This window comes from Ornithorhynchus anatinus, chromosome X4, assembly GCF_004115215.2.
Source record: "Ornithorhynchus anatinus isolate Pmale09 chromosome X4, mOrnAna1.pri.v4, whole genome shotgun sequence".
Classification (NCBI taxonomy): domain Eukaryota; kingdom Metazoa; phylum Chordata; class Mammalia; order Monotremata; family Ornithorhynchidae; genus Ornithorhynchus; species Ornithorhynchus anatinus.
In genome coordinates, this window is record NC_041752.1 from 5,054,760 (window position 1) to 5,073,521 (window position 18,762).

General features: G+C 62.6%; 1 protein-coding gene and 1 long non-coding RNA gene across 2 annotated transcripts in view; one reads left to right on the forward strand and one right to left on the reverse strand.

Annotated features, from left to right (window-relative positions):
* LOC100085132 (rab-like protein 6) overlaps positions 1-17,265 on the forward strand; it is a 54,220-nt gene extending 36,955 nt beyond the window's left edge. Inside the window, exons 9-15 of the mRNA XM_029054265.2 lie at positions 2,548-2,858; positions 4,101-4,251; positions 6,247-6,465; positions 7,494-7,824; positions 11,249-11,420; positions 15,485-15,543; positions 16,800-17,265. Coding sequence (XP_028910098.1) covers positions 2,548-2,858; positions 4,101-4,251; positions 6,247-6,465; positions 7,494-7,824; positions 11,249-11,420; positions 15,485-15,543; positions 16,800-16,988 — 1,432 coding nt within the window. The 3' untranslated portion in view covers positions 16,989-17,265. The remainder of the gene's footprint in view (positions 1-2,547; positions 2,859-4,100; positions 4,252-6,246; positions 6,466-7,493; positions 7,825-11,248; positions 11,421-15,484; positions 15,544-16,799) is intronic.
* Positions 13,397-15,323, reverse strand: LOC120638139. Its single transcript, XR_005659644.1, has 2 exons — positions 14,975-15,323; positions 13,397-13,741 (listed from the first exon to the last, which is right to left on the reverse strand). It is a non-coding gene; the product is annotated as an uncharacterized LOC120638139 (long non-coding RNA).
* Positions 17,266-18,762: the final 1,497 nt, after the last annotated feature.

Here is an 18,762-nt window from a genome sequence, read left to right on the forward strand (position 1 = left end):
AGCAGATTTCAGAAGGGGCTTTGGATTCTTCTCCCTTTGGTTTCTTTATGGTATCTGTTCAAACGCTTGCTCTGTGGCAGGCGCCGTACTAAGCGATGGGAAAGATGCGAGCTCGGCAGGTTGGACGCAGTCCGTGGCCCGCGTGGGACTCGCGGTCTTAATCCGCATTTTGCGGATGAGGGAACCGAGGCCCAGAGAAGCAGAGTGACTCACTCAAGGTCACACAGCAGACAAGTGGCGGAGGCGGGATTAGAACCCAGGTCCTTCTGACTCCCAGGCCCGGGCTCTCTCCAGTAAACCACACTGCTTCTGTCTCCCCCCCCCTTTTTTTTTAATACTGTACTAAGCGCTGAGGTATATACAAAGTCGTCAGGTTGGATAGAGTCCCGGTCCCACATGGGCTCACAGTCTTAATCCCCATTTTACAGATGAGGTCCCCGAGGCACGGAGAAGGAAAGTGACCTGCCCGAGGTCACGCAGCAGACAAGCGGTCGAGCCGGGATTAGAACCCGGGGCCTTCTGATTTCCAGCCCCGTGCTCTCTCCGCCCGGCCAGGCCGCTTCTCCGCGCCGTCGCTGCTTCTCCTTGCAGAGAATGCAACGTTTCCGCCTTCTTCGAAAGCACACCTTGGGGAGGACTAGGGAGGATGGCATCTGTTCAGCGCTTGCTATGTGCCAAGCACCGTTCTGAGACCTCTGACTTACTTTGGATTACGTGTGGCCCTTTCGCCGTTCCAGAAACTAAAACGGACTCTCCACGCACCCAAACCGTCCTCCGTACGGGACGGCTCCTCAGAAAGACGGGGGGGGCCAGACGGCGGAGTCGTGTGCCCCGTTGAGCTCTAGGTCGCCGCCGCTTAGGCCGCGAGGCCCACGGGGGACGGGGGATGGTGTCCGACCTGATTAACTCGTCTCTACCCCAGGGCTCCGAACGGCGCTTGGCACCTCAGCGCTCAACAGATCCCCTAAAAGAAAAAGCCTAATGGCGTCCGCCAGGTTCTCTTGAGCTGAGCCATCAGGCCAGGAGGAACGGAGGTTGAACTCGCTCTCGACACTCCGAGCCGCCTCTGTCCGCGGAGGGAGATCGGGCCGGGCGCGAGGCGGGCTTAGGGGAGGGTCAGCACCCAGACGAGGACTGGTCTTTTTGCGGGACCTGGCATTTTTAATCCCGAGGCTTAGGGGAAAGAGCCCGGGCCCGGGAGTCGGAAGACCTGGGTTCCGATCCCGGCCCCGCCGCTTGTCCGCTGTGTGACCTCGGGCGAGTCATTTCACTTCTCCGGGCCTCGGTCCCTCTGGAGTTTTGCACTTTGGGGGGGGGGGGGGGGGCCAGGGAAGGGTAGCTACACACACACACACACACGAATGGGTATTAGCCTCCATTCGTGTGCGTCATTTCTACTGGGCTAAATTTCGGTGTAGGCTGCTGGAGGGCAGAGACTGATTTGGGTGGGGATTCAGCGCGGTGCCTCGGGGACGCCCAGTAAACAGGAAACCTCAAAATGAGGGCAGCGGGGAGCCTGAGAAGAGAAGTCAAGATCGATTAATCGGGGGCGTTAATCGACCGCTTACGGCGTGCAGAGTAATAATACTAGCGGTGATTACGGTATTTAAGCGCTTAGTACGTGCCGGGCACTGTACCGTACTAAACACGCGCGAGGGTGCGATGCAGTAGAATCGGTAGACTCGATCCCCGCCTACAAGGAACCTGGGGACTCGAGAGGGAGACAGACGTGAAAATAAATGCCGGGTGTGGACCTGAGGGCAGGGTGACTATCGAGTGCTTAAAAGGGACAGTCCCGAGGAAGGACGCGACGCCGGGGGGAGCGGGGGAAATGGCTTAGTCTGGGAGGAGATGTGATTTTTGTAAGGCCTCGGAGGTGGGAAGAGGGGTGATGAGGAGGAGCAGCGTGGAGAGCCCGGGCTCGGGAGACAGAGGACGTGGATTCTAATCCCGGCTCCGCCACTCGGCGGCTGTGTGACCTCGGGCAAGCAACTTCTCTTTGCCTGTGACCTCATCCGTGAAATGGGGATTAAGACGGTGAGCCCCGCGTGGGACAACCCGATTACCCCGTATCCACCCCAGCGCCCAGAACGGCGATTGGCGCGTAGATGCAGCCGAGGCGGGGGACGCGGCCGAGACGGCGGCGGCGAGGGGGACGAGACAGGGGTACCGTGAGTAGGCTGGCCTTTCGGGGGTCGAGCGAATGGGCCGGGTTGTAGGTGGGCAGGAAAAGGTAGGAGGGGGTGAGGTGGTTGAGTGGCTTTATAGCCCCCGGAAAGGAGTTTCTGTTCGCCGGTTAGGGTGGATGGACCGCCACTGGAGGAGGGGGGAGACGTGGACTGAACGTTTTTGTGGAAAAACCATCGGGCGGCAGGGGGAGGGATGGACTGGCTCGGGGGGAGGCGGGAAGCCGGATGGTCAGCGAGGAGGCTGGGGTCGAACCCCCGGTGCCCGCCAGCCAGCCGGGGGGCGCGGGCTAAGCGAGGCCTCTCGGTCCCCCCTCCCCCCCCCCTCACGTCTCCTGTCCTTGTCGCCCCCCGCCCACAGTTTCCTGGAGATGATGGAAGCCCGCAGCCGAGGCCACGCCTCGCCCCCGGCCACCGACGGGCAGAGTCCGTCGTCGGGCTCTCAGTCCCCCACGGTGGCCCCGGGGTCGACGGGGAGCTCCGGCCCCAGCACGCCCCAGCCGGCCCCGCAGCAGCCGGCCGCCAACTGCACCGCCGCCCCCGGGCATCCGCCCTCGGCAGCCGGGGCGCCCCCGGCGGAGGCCCAGCCCCCGGCCCCCCCACAGCGACGAGGCATCATTTCCAGGCTCTTCGGGAGCGCGCCGGCGTCGGAAGCGGCCCCCTCCCCTCCAGGTAGGCCCTGATCCCGCCGGGGCGGGACCGTGGATGAAGAAGGAAGGCCGTGCCTCCGGCGGGCTCTAACGAATGAGTCGGCCCAGCGGCCAAATGAAATCCCGGAGCAGCGTGACCTCGCAGAAGGAGCCCCGGCCTGGCAGTCAGAGGTTCTGATCCCGGTTCCGCCACTTGCCGGCTGTGGGACCGAGTCCCTGAAGTTCCCCGGGCCTCGGTTTCTTGATCGGTAAAACGGGGATTAAATATCCGGGCTTCCTGCCACCTAGACTGTGAGCCTCAAGTGGGACGGGGACCGGTGTCGGACCTGATGTGCCTGTGTCTCTGCCGGGGTTAACACGGCTAGTCAGCACGTAACGGATACCAGAGTTGTCGTGATTATCATTAGCAGGGTGCCGGCTGCCTTGAGCATCAAAACAGTTCGTGATTCCAAGTGGTCTTCCGATCTGAAGAATAATAATAATAATTGTGGAACGTGTAAAGCTCCTCCTACGTGCCAGGCACGGTGGATACGAGGCCGTCAGGCCGGACGCGGTCCCTGTTCCTCCTGGGGCTCGCGGGCTCAATCCCCGTTTTACAGGTGAGGGAGCGGAGGCCCAGAGAAGCGAAGTGGCCTGCCCGAGGTCACACGGCGGACGTGGGTCCGAACTCCGAGGACCCTGGCGTCCCTGCGGCGTGGGAGCCGTGGGACGGGCCAGGGGACTCCTCAAGCGGTTAAAAGGCTCGATAGTCGCCGGTGTCCGTTGAGAGCCGAGAAGAGGCGTGGCCCGATGGAAGGAGGTCGAGGCCCGGCCCGGGAGTTGGGCTCTGATCCCGGCTCTGCGACTTGTCTGCCGTGTGAACTTGGGCGAGTCACCTAACCTGTCTGGGCCTCAGTTACCTCGTCTGCAAAATGGGGTATTGAGACTGTGAGCCCTACGTGGGACAGGGACTGCGTCCAACCCGCTTAGCTCTATCTTAACAAGTACCATTTTAAAAAAATGCCTCTTACGTTCCAAGCACTGTTCCCGGCGCTGGGGGACATGCGGTCGTATCGGGCACGGTCCCCGCTCCACACGGTGCTCATGGCCCAAGGGGCAGGTTTATTCCCCGTCTCACAGTTGAGGAGACCGAGGCACCGGGAAGTTCAGCGGCTCGCTGTCCCCGGAGACGTCACCTGTCCCCCAGCTCACCCGGGAGTTTCGGGCAAGCCGGAACCTGGATGTGATGAGATTGATTCGGGGCCGGGGGTTGGTTTCCTCCTAGAGCCCGCTGTCCCCACAGAGATCCCAGCCGGAGTTCAGAGCGTAGAGGATTTCGTCCCTGAGGACAGCCTGGACCGGAGCTTTCTAGAAGACGTGGCCCCGCGGAAAGACGAGAAGAAGGGCAAAACCAAAGTTCAGCATGATAGCGACAGGTGAGGAGCCGTCGGGTTTGAGCTTACCGTCGGGATCCGGGGCTTTGACCGAACGGGCTTCCCACCCTCTGTGGATTTTGTCAGAAGCGTGGCTGATCTCGGCGACACCCTCTGGGTTGGCAGGACGGGTCGGGCGTCGGAACGCGAAGGCACCAGGGCGCCGGCCTCGGCGCCGTCGTCTCCGTCACGGCAGAGTTAAACTCGCCTCACGGGGCCCGATGGCAGAGCCTCCGAAACGGCCCGGGCCGGAGGACTCTGACGCCGTGGACTGAACGTCAAGGGGCCGAGGCTTGGGGCTCTGCGGGGAGGGAGGCTCGCTCTGACGGGAGATCACCGGGCCCCAGGGCCACGAGACCGGGGATTTGTGTGCAGGAAAGGGCGGGGAGACCATCCGCCCGCCCGCCCTCCAGGGGGTCATCTCATTAGAGAAGCAGCGTGGCTCAGTGGAAAGAGCACGGGCTTGGGAGTCAGAGGGGTTCGAATCCCGGCTCCGCCGTTTGTCAGCTGTGTGACCGTGGCCAAGTCACTTCTCTGTGCCGCAGTTCCCTCATCTGTAAAATGGGGATTAAGACTGTGAGCCTCACGTGGGACAACCTGATTACCCTGTGTCTACCCCGGCGCTTCGAACGGTGCTCTGCCCGTAGTAAGCGCTTAACGAATACCAACATGATTATCATCATCATCTCCGGTTTGTCTCGGCGAACCCAAGAGTCCTACTGGGGTACGTTTACTCTGCATGTAGTAAGTGCTCAATAGATAGCACCGGTTGATTGATTACCAGCAAAACCCATGGGGAGCCGCTGGTCTCCAACCCCAGCAGATCAGGTGACAGAAACATTCAAATAAATCCCAGAGGAAACCCGAGTACCTCCTAGCACCATTCCTAATTAAGCCCGCGAGTGCTAGATTGTAAACCGGATGACAGTCGAGCTAGGTGGTAAGATCCTAGGCGTGAGCGGCGTGGCTTGGTGGAAAGTAGCGCGGGCTTGGGAGACAGAGGACCTGGGTTCTCCACCTGTCTGCCGTGTGACCTTGGGCAAGTCCCTTCACTTCTCTGGGCCTCCGTTACCTCATCTGTAAAATCAGGACAACCCGATGACCTTGTATCTACCCCAGCGCTCAGAACAGTGCTTGGCACGAAGTAAACGCCCAACAGATATTATTCTTATTGTCCTAGAGAGCGAGGATTGTCTGCCTCTGCTGTTGTCTCTCCCAAGAGCTTAGTCCAGGGCTCCGCGGAGAGCGAGCGCTCCGTAAATGCCAGTGACTGAGGGTCCGGGGAGAGCTCTTTGTGGTGAGCCTAAAGAGAGAGAATAATAATGGCATTTGTTAAGCGCTTACTACGTGCAAGGCCCTGTCTTAAGCGCTGGGGTGGACACAAGCAAATCGGGCTGGACCCGGTCCCTGGCCCACGCGGGGCTCCAAGTCTCAATCCCCGTTTTACCGCTGAGGTAACCGAGGCCCGGAGAAGCGAAGTGAGTCGCCCAGGGACACCCAGCGGACAAGTGGCGGAGCTGGGATTAGAACCCCTGACCTTCTGATCCCAGGCTCCATTATTCCGTGCTGCTTCTCTTTAACATCCTCGTTAATCTGATCGGCAGGACGTGAGTCAGGACGTTCTAGGCCTCTGCTTCCTGGGGAGCCGAGACGAGGTGGCAGAGCCAAGCGGTACAACCGGGGGCCGGGATTCGAACCCCCGCTGGGGTCAGCCCAGCTGACGCATAGTAAGCGCCTAACGAATCCCGTCACTATTATCGTTGTTATTATAGTCCAGATCATCAGAGCGTCCAGCAGACCGTAGCCCAGATCATCCGACCTCGCTGGCCGGCTCCTCCGCTGGCCTCCTCCGGTCTTTTCCCCTCCCCCTCCGGTGGCGGCGGGGCGGGCGGTGTCCGCGGCAGCTGGCAGAAGACCCCGTGGCTCTCCCGGGGAGCCGGTCCCGGGCTCCGCCACCGGCGGCCGGGGCTCACCTGTCGCCCTTGGCCTCCTTTACAGCGACGGAGAGGTCGGTGGAGGGAACCCGATGGTGACTGGCTTCCAAGATGACCCGGATCTAGACGACAGGATTCCCGGGCCACCCCCTCTGCCAACGGGTCCCGTCCCAAGTCAAAACGTGACCTTGTCGAGTGAGGACGAAGTTCAGGAGGAGGGGGGAGAGGCGCCCCGAGTCTCTGGCCCGGCCCCCGGAGAGAGCGTGGAGCCAGAGGCCACACGGTAACGCTAGGCTGGAGTCGGGGTCCGTTGCTTCCCCCTCCCCTCCCCTCCCCCCCCCCCCCCCCCCCCCCCCCCCCCCCGCAGGACCGTAAACCCTCTAGGCCGTAAGCTCGTTGTGGGCAGGGAGCGGGTCTGTTATGTTGTATCGTCCTCTCCCGGGCGCTTCTCACAGAGCTCTGCGCACGGGAAGCGCTCGATAAATATCCTTGACCATTTCCTGACTCGGAGGCTAACTCCGCGTTGGACGGGGAGGCGGGAGGGCCGTTCTGCTCCACGACGGGTAGAAAGCGGTGGGCGGGAGGGGTCGAATGTAACTGCAGGCCGCCAAGCGGGGCTTGGTAAGCGTCTGGGACGGTGCGCCGCTCAATAAATTCATTCGGTCGTATTTAGCGAGCGCTTACCGTGTGCCGAGCACCGTACTGAGCACTTGGAAATGACGGTTCGGCAGCAGAGACCATCCCTGTCGCTGCGACTGCTCTAGGAAATTGGCCCAGAGTTCTCACAGTGAAACTGCAAACTCTTCGACCGCACGGCGAGGCCTAGGGGAAGGAGCTCGGGTCTGGGAGAGTGAGGACCTGGGTTCTCATCCCTGCCCCGCCTTCTGCCTGCTGGGTGACCTTAGGCAAGTCACTTCCCTCCTCTGCCTCAGTTACCTCATCCGTAAAATGGGGATTAAGCCTGCAAGCGTGGACCGCGTCCAAACCGCTCAGTTCGGATCTACCCCGGGGCTCAGCTCGGTGCCCGGCGTGTAGTAAGCACTCAAAAACTACCGTACGAGAGAAAAGGTTGTGGGTGCAAGTGTGACCTGGGACTCTGAGCCACGAGGAGCGTGAAATTCTGCCTCCCAGTCCCTTCCCGCTGTTCTTTTTTATTTTGTTCATTCGCGCTTGGCAATTAGGTCGTTTTAGCACAGGTTGTTTCCCCTCTCCCGAGGCGTCCGTCCCCTGCCCTTCTCCGCGCGCCTCATGCTCTTAGATCTCGAGCCCCCGCCGTTGGCCATTAATCGCTTCTCCCCCTCCTCTTTAAAGGTCTTCCAAAAATCTCCGGAAACCAGAGGAAGCAGCGTGCACGAGAGCCCCCGAGCCCAGGCCCCCGGGAAGCGTCCCTCCCAGGTCGGGCGCCGCCGGGCCCCCGGGCCAGTCCCCGCCCGACTCCCCGGCTTCGGCCGGGGACCTCGGAGCCGGCTCCCGGACCCGGGGCCGCTCCCCGCAGCCCGAGGAGGGGGCGGACCCGAAGCCGCCGAGGCCCGAGGGGTCCGACAGCGATCCGGAGGGGCCCATCGCCGCCCAGATGCTCTCCTTCGTCATGGACGACCCCGACTTCGAAAGCGAGGAGTCGGACACCCAGAAGAAGAAAGGGGTACAGAGAAAGGGCGTCCGGGGGGTGGCGGGGCTCGAGGCCGGCCGTTGGGAACAGAGCATGGTGGTGAGGGCGGGGTTCGGGGAGAAGTGGAGGGAGGGGGGAAAGTGGGATGCGGAGGAAGAGGGAGGTCTCCGCGGGGCATTCTCCTCCTCCACGGACGCTTCGGAGCGGTCGCTGCTGCGGGCCGGGGGCTGGTGGGACGGGAGGCGGACCGGGGCGGCCCGGCTACGAGGCAGACGGCTCCCCCTCGCCCCCGGCCCCAAATATGTGGAGCTGGGCCGGCCCTGCCCCCACCGCCGGGGGTTGATGCTGCCTGAGGGCGGTCTGGTTCTTCTTTCCCCACTTTCCCGCCCTCCCCCATCCCCTTCCCCAGCTCTGGCCCCCGCCCCTGGAGCTTAACCAGCTGGCAGCGGCGGGTAGCTTCCGGGAACCGCCTCTGCCCAAGCCCGGTCCGGGCGAGAACCCGGAAGCGAGGCGGCCCCTCTCTTGCCCCGACGGGAAAGCTGCCCCGCGCGGCTGCCTGCCCTGGGTCTCTCGCTGGGGTGGGGGGGTGAGTGGCTCCTCCTCCTCCCCCCAGATGTGGAACGAGGGCAGCCCCGCCTACCCGGGAGGAAGATGGAGCCCCGCGCCAGGCTGGAAGCCGGGTGGTGCCGGCAGAGGTCTGGGAGGGGCAGGGAGAATCGGCTTGGCTCCACCTCCAAGGAGCGGGACAGGCTAGTGATCGCTGCCTCTCCCGACCCCCAAATCCAGGAGTCCTTGAGGCCTGGGACATCCCGTTCTCTCGAGGAGCGGGGGTCTCCCAAGACGGGGGGGACCAAGCCCCGGCAGCCAGGACCAGCTCTGCCCCCGACCCTCTCCGGGACCCAGAGCGAGTCACTTGACCTCCCCGGGCCTCGGCTTTGCCATCCGGAAGACGCGGAGGTCGATCCCCGCTCTCCGCTGCCTCTCGGGGTCGCGTAGTTCAGCCTAGGGAATTAATACGGAGGTGGCGTTGGCTCTCCGCTCTTCAGAAGAGGAGGGCTTTCACGCATCTGCGGGATTGTGCTTGACAGGGAAGGGCCGGTGATGTTCCTGATAAGATGCGGAGACGCGGCCAGTTTGAGTTGAAATCTAATTGCCTGTCAGTCCCCGGGGAGGATTGGTCTCTCTCCCACGTAGCCCTTGATGGAGCTCTCCCCGCTGCTACATGGCTTTCTTTTTGTCTACGTGCCATTCTCCCACGACGCAGCCTCCACGCTTGGCTCCCTCTCACTGCGCCTCGATCTCGGCCTTCTCGCCGCCCACGTCCTCCCTTTCACCTGGAACTCCCTCCCCCACCTCTTATCCGACGGACCACCACCCTCCCCAACCTTCAAAACCCTCCTGATGTCATCTCTCCTCCAAGAAGCCTTCCCTGACTAAGTGCTTATTTCACCGCTCTTTGCGGTCTGTCCCCCTTAAAACCCTTTGATGATGATTGTCGTTTTTACCTACTATGTGTCGCGCATAAGCACTGGGGTAGATGCAAGGTAATCGAGCTGGGCACAGTCCCTGTCCCACGCAGGGCTCGCACCCTTAATCCCCATTTTACAGATGAGGGAACTGAGGCCCAGAGAAGTGAAGTGACTTGCTCAGTATCGCCCGGCAGGCAGGTGGCGGAGCCGGGATTAGAACCCAGGTCCCTCCGACTCCCAGGCCCCCGCTCTGTCCGCTACGCCACGCTCCGTCTCCCCCCGCCCCACCGCACTTATGTCCTTATCCTAAAACTTACCGCACACAGAAAGCGCTCGGTAAATACGATTGAATGAATGAATGAATGAATACTCTGTCACTCTCCTGCTCCAGACCGTAAGATCCTCGTGGGGAGGGATCACGTCTACCAACCTGTGTCCTCTCCCAAGCGCTTAGTCCAGGGCTCCGCACGCAGTGAGTGCTCGGAAGATGCCGTGGATCGATCGATCGGAGCAGACCTGGTTCAAATTTGAGCCCCTCGAGGTCGAGAGGTACCCTCGTTGCAGAGAATCTGCTGAGGGAAGGTTGGAAAGTGGCGGGCTCGGGGGAGGCGGAGCGCGGAAAAGCAGCTCCGTCTACCTCTACATGGCTGGAGACGTAGGTCGAGAAGCAGCGTGGCTTAGTGGCGAGAGCCCGGGCTTGGGAGTTCTAAGCCACTCCTCTGCTGTGTGACCTGGGGCGAATCATGTAACTTCTCTGTGCCTCGGGTCCCTCATCTGGAAAGTGCGGATTAAGCCCGTGAGCTCCACGTAGGGCGACCTCATTACCTTGCATCTACCCCAGTGCTTGGCAAAACCCATTCGTTATTATTACTAATGATAAAAGGCCAGAAACTGAGCGGTGAGGGAAACGGGCTGGAATTAGCGGGTGGGGCAGGGTGTCGCTTTCTGAGAGAGGCCGCAGAATCAAGTCGAGAGGCTGCTCCGTACAGGTTTTTTTTAAATGTAATGATTTTTAACCTTGGGCTGTTGACCTCGTGCCCGTGCCATCCTGGCCCTGCTCCGGCCGCCCCCCGCCCTGCGGCTCAAACCTCCGGGCATCCGCGCCCGCTCCCCGGACAGAGAGGATTCCGGGTCAGGGCCGCGAGAGAACCAGGAGACTGGGTGATCGGCGAGCAGGGGAATGCGGTAATCGAGGCGGGATAGGATAAGGGCTTGGATTAACCTAGCGGCAGTTTGGATGGGGAAGAAAGCCTGGATTTTAGCCATGTCGCGAAGGTTGAACCGACGGGATTCGGCGACGGATTGAATGCGTGCGTCGGACGAGCGAGGTAGTCGGGGATAAAGCCAAGGTTGCGGGCCTGCGGGGCAGGGAGGACGGTGATGCTGGCTACAGTAACGGGAAGGACGGGGAGTTCGGCATTTGGGCGGGAAGATAAAGGAGGTCTGTTTTGGACAGGTGAAGGCGGAGCTATAGGTGAGACGTCCAAATAGAGGCGTCCTTGAATTAAGGCGGGAGGAGGTGCAAGACTGTGGAGAAGGAGAGAGATCAGGGTCGGAGAGGTAGATTTGGGAATCATCCACGTAGAGAGGGGAGCTGAAGCCACGGGAGCGAACGAATTCTCCAAGCGACGGGGTGTAGATGGAGAATAGACGGGAATCCAGAACTGTGACTTGAAACACCGTCAGCGTGACTCCGACCGTTTCCCTCTGACTGTAAGCTCGCTGCGGGCAGGGAACGTGTCTCCCGGCCGTCGGATTGTACCCTCCCAGGTGCTCAGTAGTTTCCGGCACGCAGGAAGCGCTCGATAAAGACGATCCATTGATTCTCCAGGCAGAGGAGGGCACGGGCGTGCGTTCCGCGGGGGCCCGTGTGAACACGATCCCAAGTCGGGGAAGGGGCCGCCCGCCCGCCAGTGGGGAGAGTAGCGGGCTTCTGCTAGGGCTGTTGGGTTCCGGGGCATCTTCCGACCGCCCTGTGCTGCGTCTAGGATGAGTTTCCGGTCCGAGAAGATCTCTCCGACGTTACGGACGAAGAGGTGGCCCCCGCCAAGCTCCCCGAGCCCCTGAAGCCCACGATCCACTCCTTCAAACTGAAAAACGACTCCGACCTCTTCGGATTGGGCGTCGAAGAGGCGGGTCCCAAAGAAAGCAGCGACGAAGGTAAAAGTTGTTGGCCCCAACCCGCCTCGGTCCGCGGGCTAGCGGGCCAACCCGGCCGGGGGCGAAGCGGAAAGCAGGGGAATCCTCTTTCCGTGTCCCGGAGGCTCGGAACGGGGACGGCGTCCATTGCGGGGGTCAGCCTCCTAGAGGATCTAAGGTTTGCTCCGGTTCGCTGTGACTCCTGACCTAGGTTCTCCACCGCTTCGGATTAGAAGCGATACAGGCTAGTGGAGAGAGGCCAGGCTTAGGAGTCAGAGGACGTGGGCTTTGAATCCCGGCTCTGCCGCAAAGCTCCTGTGGTATCCTTGGGGAAGTCACTTCATTTCTCTGGGCCTCAGGTCCCTCCCCTGCAGAATTGGGATTCAGTTGGAGGAAGGAGCACCGTGTAGTGGCTAGAGCTCGGGCCTGGGAGTCAGAAAGTCAGGGGTTCTAATCCCGGCTCCACCCCTTGGCTGCTGGGTCACCGCTTCACTCCCCCTGGGCCTCGGTGACCTCGTCTGTAAAATCGGGATGGAGACTGTGAGCCCCACGTGGGACGGGGACTGTGTCCATCCCGTTGTGCTTGTATCCACCCCGGCTCTCAGTACAGTTACTCGCACGTGGTAAACGCCTCACACGGTTATACGTGTTCGCCCTCCTACTTAGACCGTGAGCCCCCTGTTGGATCTAAGGATCTCGTAGCCACCTCAGCACTTAGTACAGTGCTCGGCACCTGGTAAGCGCTTAGCAAATCCCACAGTCATCACTGTCATCGTTACTGTCATCGTCATCATCATTATAACCCCAGGTTCGGGCCACCTTTGTGAGCCACGGACGGATCATCGCGTCTTTCGGTCCGTTGGGTCTTCGGCCCACCGGCTGTACTGAGGGGAAGGCGTCTTCCCTCTGGGTCTTCGCAGTAAATCACAGCGGGGGCCGTTTTCCACTTGCCCTAAAGCTCTTTACAGCCAATATCGACTGAAGAGACAGGGAGCGAGGTCTTCCCCTCGGGCCCGGTCGACTCGCCGAGGGCACCCCGTCGAATAAGCGCCCCGTAAATACGGCCGCTGCGGAAATCCCCGGGGAAATGGGGAGGTCTGCTCAGTGATCGCAGAGAGCCAGGGAATCTGAATGTCCCATCGGGAAAGCCCTCCTGCGGAGTTTGGTCGCCCTCCGGGGAGAACAAGGTCTTCCCCCTCTCGCGGCCTTCGCGTATCGGTCCCAAACCGCTGCTTCTGAGCCTTTGCCGCCAGACCCTTCCTCCCCCCGACAGTGAGGCTGGCAGAGGAGACGGGAAGGAAGCCATTTCAGCGGCAGCGGAGTGTGCCGGTCAAGCAGTGGCGTTTACGGAGGGCGCTCGGGAAGAGACAACACGAGAGTTGGTAGACGCCTTCCCTACCCACAGAGGAGCCCACGGTCTCCGCCTCCCTTCCTTCCGGGGACTAGAGTTGAAAATGGAAAAGCTAAAAAGCTCTTGAGCGTTGAGAAAATGGCCTGCCGAGCATCCCCAGCGACACTGACGGGGCTTGGGCGGCAGCCCGGACGGCCAACAAAATGTTGGGCGTCATCTGCTGGAGAGCAAAACCGAGGGCCTCGTTTGGCCCCTCTCTTATATCGAGCTACGTGGCACGCAGCCTTTCCCGGCGGCCCGAGTCAGAAATGACGTAACCGAACTGGGCGGGTGGGAAAGGGTCACCGAAGCGAGGTCCGGGTGGAGAGGAGGGGGAAGGAGTTGGGATTCTTCAGTCCGGCAGGACCCCGCGGAGGGCGTGGGCGGACCGAGCGGGAAGGGTAATTGTGGTCTTCTGTGCTTATTATGTGCCAAGCCCCGTACTAAGCGCCGGGGTACCTCCGAGATCACTGGGTCCTGCGTGGGACTCGCAGTCAAAGGGAGAACAGGTTTTGAATCCCCATTCTGTAGGTAGGGGAACTGAGGCCCGGAGAACTGAAGTGACCTGCCCAGGGTCGCGCAGCAGGCAGGTAGCGGAATCACTCGATCAGTCACTCCTATTTATTGAGCGCCTACTGTGTTCAGAGCACCGTACCGAGCGTTCGGGAGAATGCAGTACGACAGGGTTGGTAGGCCCGTCCTCTGCCCACGACGCGCTTAAGATCGGGATGAGAGCCCAGGTTCTCGGCCTATTTCCGCTAGGCGCCCCGCTGCTTCTCGCGGCACGGCGAGGTGAGGCGCACCCGTTAATGCTAGGAAGTGGGAAGCCCAGGAGGAAGAAGGACATTCTTCCCCATGTTGGAACTTCAATTTGGAGTTCGTGACAGCGGGACCTCGGGCAGGCCGGAAACATCCGTCGGTCCAGCGGAAGAGTGTTCCGTGGTGGAAAGATCTGTGGGAGGGGTAAAGCGAGGGGGGCGTTCGAGAGGAAGGTTAATAAAAATAGTGATCATTTCGGCATTTAAGCGCGCTGGGGTGGGTACAGACAGACCGGGTCGGACACACGGGGGGGCGGGGGAGGTCACCGCCTCAGTCCTCATTTTGCAGATGAGGGAACCGAGGCCAGGGAAGTTGAAGTGACTTGCCCCAGGTCACACAGCGGACGAGTGGCGGAGGTGGGATTAGAACTCGTGTCCTCCGGACTCCCAGGCCCGTGCCCTGTGTGTGGGGGTTAGGTTAGGGGGTTAGGTGGGCTACCCCTAATCGTCAGGTCAGAGGTCAAAGAGACGAGCCATTGCCCAGCTCCTCTGAGGATCCCTCGGGACCCCTGACGGACAGAGGCAAACGACTGGGCCGTGCCGAGCCCCGTACTGAGCGCCGGGGAAGATGCAAGGTAGTCGATGCTACCGACTGAGCGCTTACCGTGTGCGGAGCACTCTACTAAGCAGGCACTGGGGAGAGTGCAGTATAACGGAGTTGGTAGACACATTATTATTATGTGTCCCGTTCGTGCCGAGCCCCGTTCTAAGCCCTGGGGTAGAGACACGTTAATCAGGTTGGACACAGTCCCAGCCCCACATGGAGCTCACACTCTTAGTCCCCACTTTACAGATGAGGGAACTGAGGCACATGGAAGCGAAGCGACTTGCCCCAGGTCACTCGGCAGACATGTGGCAGAGCCGGGATTAGAAGCCGGGGCCTTCCGACTCCCAGGCCTGGGCTCTATCCACTAAAGCCGCGCTGCTTCCACGGTCCCTGCCCCCGAGGGGCTTGAGGTCCGGAAGAGGAGGCGGACGCGAATGGAAATAAACAAATTGGGGACGTGGGCAGAAGCGCTGGCAGGGGTCGAGGGTGGGGTGAATAGAGAGAAGCAGCACGGCGGAGCGGATAGAGCGCGGACCGGGGAGTCGGGAGGTCATGGGTTCTAATCCTGGCTCCGCCCCTCCGCTGCGTGACCTTGGGCAAGTCACTTCACTTCCCTGGGCCTCACCTACCTCATCTGGAAAATGGGGATGAGGACTGTGAGCCCCACGACCTTATTACTTTGTATCTACTCCAGCGCTTGGCACTTATTATTAAATAGAAGAAATCCAGGTGCCTTCAGATCAGATACGTATGATTTCCACCCTCAGTTGTGGGAGGAGTGAGAGGTGGGGGCGTTGCTCGCTGGTTGCCCTAAAAGTACCGTTTATCCTTTCAGGGGGCTGGGCTGACTGGCGAAAAAGCTGGCTTAGCCTGTTGGCCGCGCCGCCTGGAGCCGGCACGGCTGTCACGGAGCCCGGGCCCGAGGGCGGTAGTTTGGCCCTCGGGTGGAAATTTCTTCTTCCGATAAGCGGGCCTCGGCATCGGTCCGGCCCCCGGGGACGGTCGTCTGTTCCTCCGGGCTGCGCCTCGGGCGTTAACTTCCGGAGTCGGGCCCCGCCGACTTGCCGGGGTGACCTTGAACGCGGGCCCGGGTCCCGGCCTGGCCCCAGGAGGGCCCGGGAAGCGGGTCCGGCGGCCCGTGAGCCACTTTGGCCCGCATCCCTTCCTTTCCCCCACCGAGCCGAGGTGCCGGGAAGCCGGCCCTCCTCTCCTCCCTCCCTCCCTCCCTCCCTCCCGGCCCCGACGGCTCCTCCCTCGGCTCTGGAGGCCCGGAGCGGAAGCTCCCCAGGAGCCCGGGAACGGACAGCTGATGTTTTCTCTCTCCGGGCAGATAAGGAAGGCAAACTTCCCGCTAAGGAGAAGAAGAAGAAAAAGAAAAAGAACAAAGAGGTACCATTTCCCCCCCTCAGATCGAGCGGGAGGGGATCGGTGGAAACTTGATGTTTCGGCCCCGAGAGTCTATCCGGGCCCTTTGAGGCCTGGGGTGAATGATTCCGGATTTAGTTCGGAAGCTCGGAATCCGGAAGACCTGCGGGTGCCCAGAAGGGAACGTTTTTCTCTGGGCAGAGGGGGGTGGGGACCTTTCATTCAGTCAGTCAGTCAGTCGGGCTTGTCGAGCGCTTACCGGGTGCAGAGCACTGTACTGAGCGCTCGGAAAGTACAGTTCAGCAGTATAAAGACAGTCCCTGCCCACCGTCTTCAAAGAGGGAGGCATTGGGTTAGGGAAGGCTCCCAGGCCTCAGTTTCCCCAGCCGCAACCCACCCTGGAAATTGCCGGGAAACTGCCCCGAGACCACCGCGGGCAGACCCCCGGCCCCCGAGAAGCGGGTCGCCGGGGGTCGTGCCGGATCCCCGGGACTGGAAAGGGGCTTTCCCACCTCCGTCGCTCCGGGCCGCTGGCCGACCCCCGTCGCCTGAGCCCCGGGAGGAGCGACAGATCGGCCGGCCTCGGCCGGGACACGGAGCCCCTTGTCGACGAGCGGTTCCCAAGCGGTGGCGGAGCTCGGCGATGTAGCCTAAATGATGGATCCGCGTTGGACCGAGCCCCTTATAATAGTGATGGAACTTGTTAAGCGCTCACTACGTGCCAAGCACTGTTCTAAGCCCTCATCTACGAGTCAGAAGGCCACGCCGCCCGGCCGCCGACCGCCGGTCGGGATCGGGTTCCTTGAGATTGAGCAGCGGGGCCTCCGGGGACTGGGGAACCGGCTTTCACATCCGTGTTTCAAAACCATCCGTGAGATGGTGCCTCCCACCCTCGGAAAAAGAGAGGGGAGTCCCAGGCAGCCAGGGGACGGCCAGTGATTTCAGCCGACCATCTCTGACAACCTTCCTTTTCCGTTCCCAATGGGGGAAAAAAAAGTCAGGGCCGTTTTCCCGGCTCTCCCCCCACTCGGGGACTCCTCGCACATCGGGCCGCGGTTGGATCCGCTTGTCTCTGGACCTGATCTTTCCCGTCAGAAACCGGCGGCGGTCCACTCGGGGTCTGACGGGAGGGCGTTTTGAGCGTCGAGCGTTCGAGAAGCCGTTCGGCCGGAGCGATGGGTGATCTCGGGGCGGGGGGCCGGGACAGACCGGCCGGGGTGGCTGCCCGAAACCGGACCCGGCCGCGGGCGCGCGGCCCTGACGGCCGCCTTGCCTTCCAGGAGGAGGAGAAGGCCGGGAAGAAGAAGAGCGGCAAGCCCAAGAAGACCAAGGACAGAGAGGAGGGCAGAGACGAGAGGAAGAGAAAGAAGAAGCGGAGCAAGGAGAAGAACGAGGAGACGGATGAACTGGAGGCCTTCCTGGGCGGCGGGAGCAAGCAGCGAGGGGGCGGGGACTACGAGGAGCTCTAGGGTCCGGGCTTCCGGCGCCGGGCGCCCGAGGTCCGGCCGCGGCCGTCACCTCCGGCCCGCCGCCTGCCGGACACCCGTCGTAAACCTCCGGGCCGGGGGTGGGGAGGGGGGAGGCGCCCCGACGGGCAGGCCGAGGGGGACGACGGCCCGGGGCCGGGGACCCCCACCCAGGCGACGGCCCCTCCCTTCCTCCGGGGGTCCCGCTCGGGCCGAGGCCTCGGGGTGGTGCGGTGGGAGCGGGAGGAGACGGCCCCGCCTCCTCTTCCCACCCCGTGCCCCCCCCCCCCCCACCCCGCCCCCAACGGCAGCTCGTCGGAAGCCCACCTTTAAACCGGGAAGGGCCGGAGTAGACCGCCACCCCCTCGCCGCTGCTCACCCCGGGAACGTTGGCGACGGCAGATGTATTTTTCATACCTTCCTCTTTTATAATGAAAGCTGTCAGGGGCCTTTGTCCCGCGCCAGGGAGTAAAACCAAGAAAAGGGTTCAAGGGAACAGCCGGGCGTCCGGCGGGGCCGTGGGCATCCTTGGGGTCCCTGGGCCGGGAGGAGGCGCCGCGGCCGCCGCCGTCCCGGACCGCCCCGGGGGTCCCCGCCGCCGTGGCCGGGCAGCCTGGGGGAGGGCCACGGCGGGGAGAGAGAGGGTTTGGCCTCTGAGGGGGAAGCCCGCCCCACGGCGCTCCCCCAGTTTGGGTCTTCCGAGCCCCCGGCACCTCTCCGGCCCGGCGGCGAGCCAGCCCGGACGGGACCTCTCAGGGACGAGGCGGAGGTCGGGGGAGCCCGGCCCCGACCGGAGCCTGCCCCGGGCGGCCGTGAGCGCCGCCCCGGGGGAAGATCCTGGAACAGCCGCCCGGGGAACGCAGTGCCCGCCGCCCTCCTCCCCCGGAGTCCTCCCGGCCCTGCCGCCTCAGCCGGCCTGTCCGGGCAGCCCCGCGTCCCTTGCGGGGAACCTGGCTGCGACAGAGGGAGCCCGGCGGCCGGGACCGTCGGACGGGAACTCCGCGTCCCTCCAGAGCCAAGGCTACGGGGCAGGGGGCCTGCCTTCCCCTCAGCAGACCCCCCGCTCCGCACTCTCCCCGCTCCCCCGCGCACCCCCCTCCCGGAGGCCCCGGGCCCGAGAGGCGGTCTGGCCGTGCTGTTGCGGCCGGGGGCCCTCCGGGAGGCTGGGGCGAGATCCGCCCTCGGGGCCATCGGTCCGACTTGGCCGGGGAACGAGATGGGGTCAGAGGTTCAGCTGCCTCCGTCCTCAGCACCCCGCCTCTGCCGCCTCCTCCCTCACCCCCAGCCATTTCCTGGGGACCCGAATCCAAACTCTGGGTCCCGGTGGGGGGGGGCGGAGGGAACGGGGAAGACCCCGGCGGAGGGAGGAGTGACGTCGGGCCAGCCCTTCTCCACCACGGCCCTGTCCCCTCCCGCGGGGCGGCTTCTCGACCCAGGGCGCTCCGGGCTAGTTCCGGAACCCGGCCTGGGCCGGGGAAGGAGAGCTGGGCCCTGGGTTCCGCCTGGGGGAGGAAAAGATTCCCACCAACAGCCGTTGCCCCCTGAGCTTGCCAGAGAAATGCCTCTGTTGGGCACGGGGACTTTTTTTTTCCTTTCTGTCTCTCCCACCGTGCTCTATTGGAAACTCCACCCTGACCATAAAGCTCTCTGTTTTCCTGCTGGTCTGGGTGGTTTTTTTTCCAAAATGGCCATACGCTGGGGCAGAAGGGGCAGGTAAAGGGGGAGCGGAGACCCCTTATGGGAAGAGGGACACCGAGAGGACTCTTTTGCCTCGGGT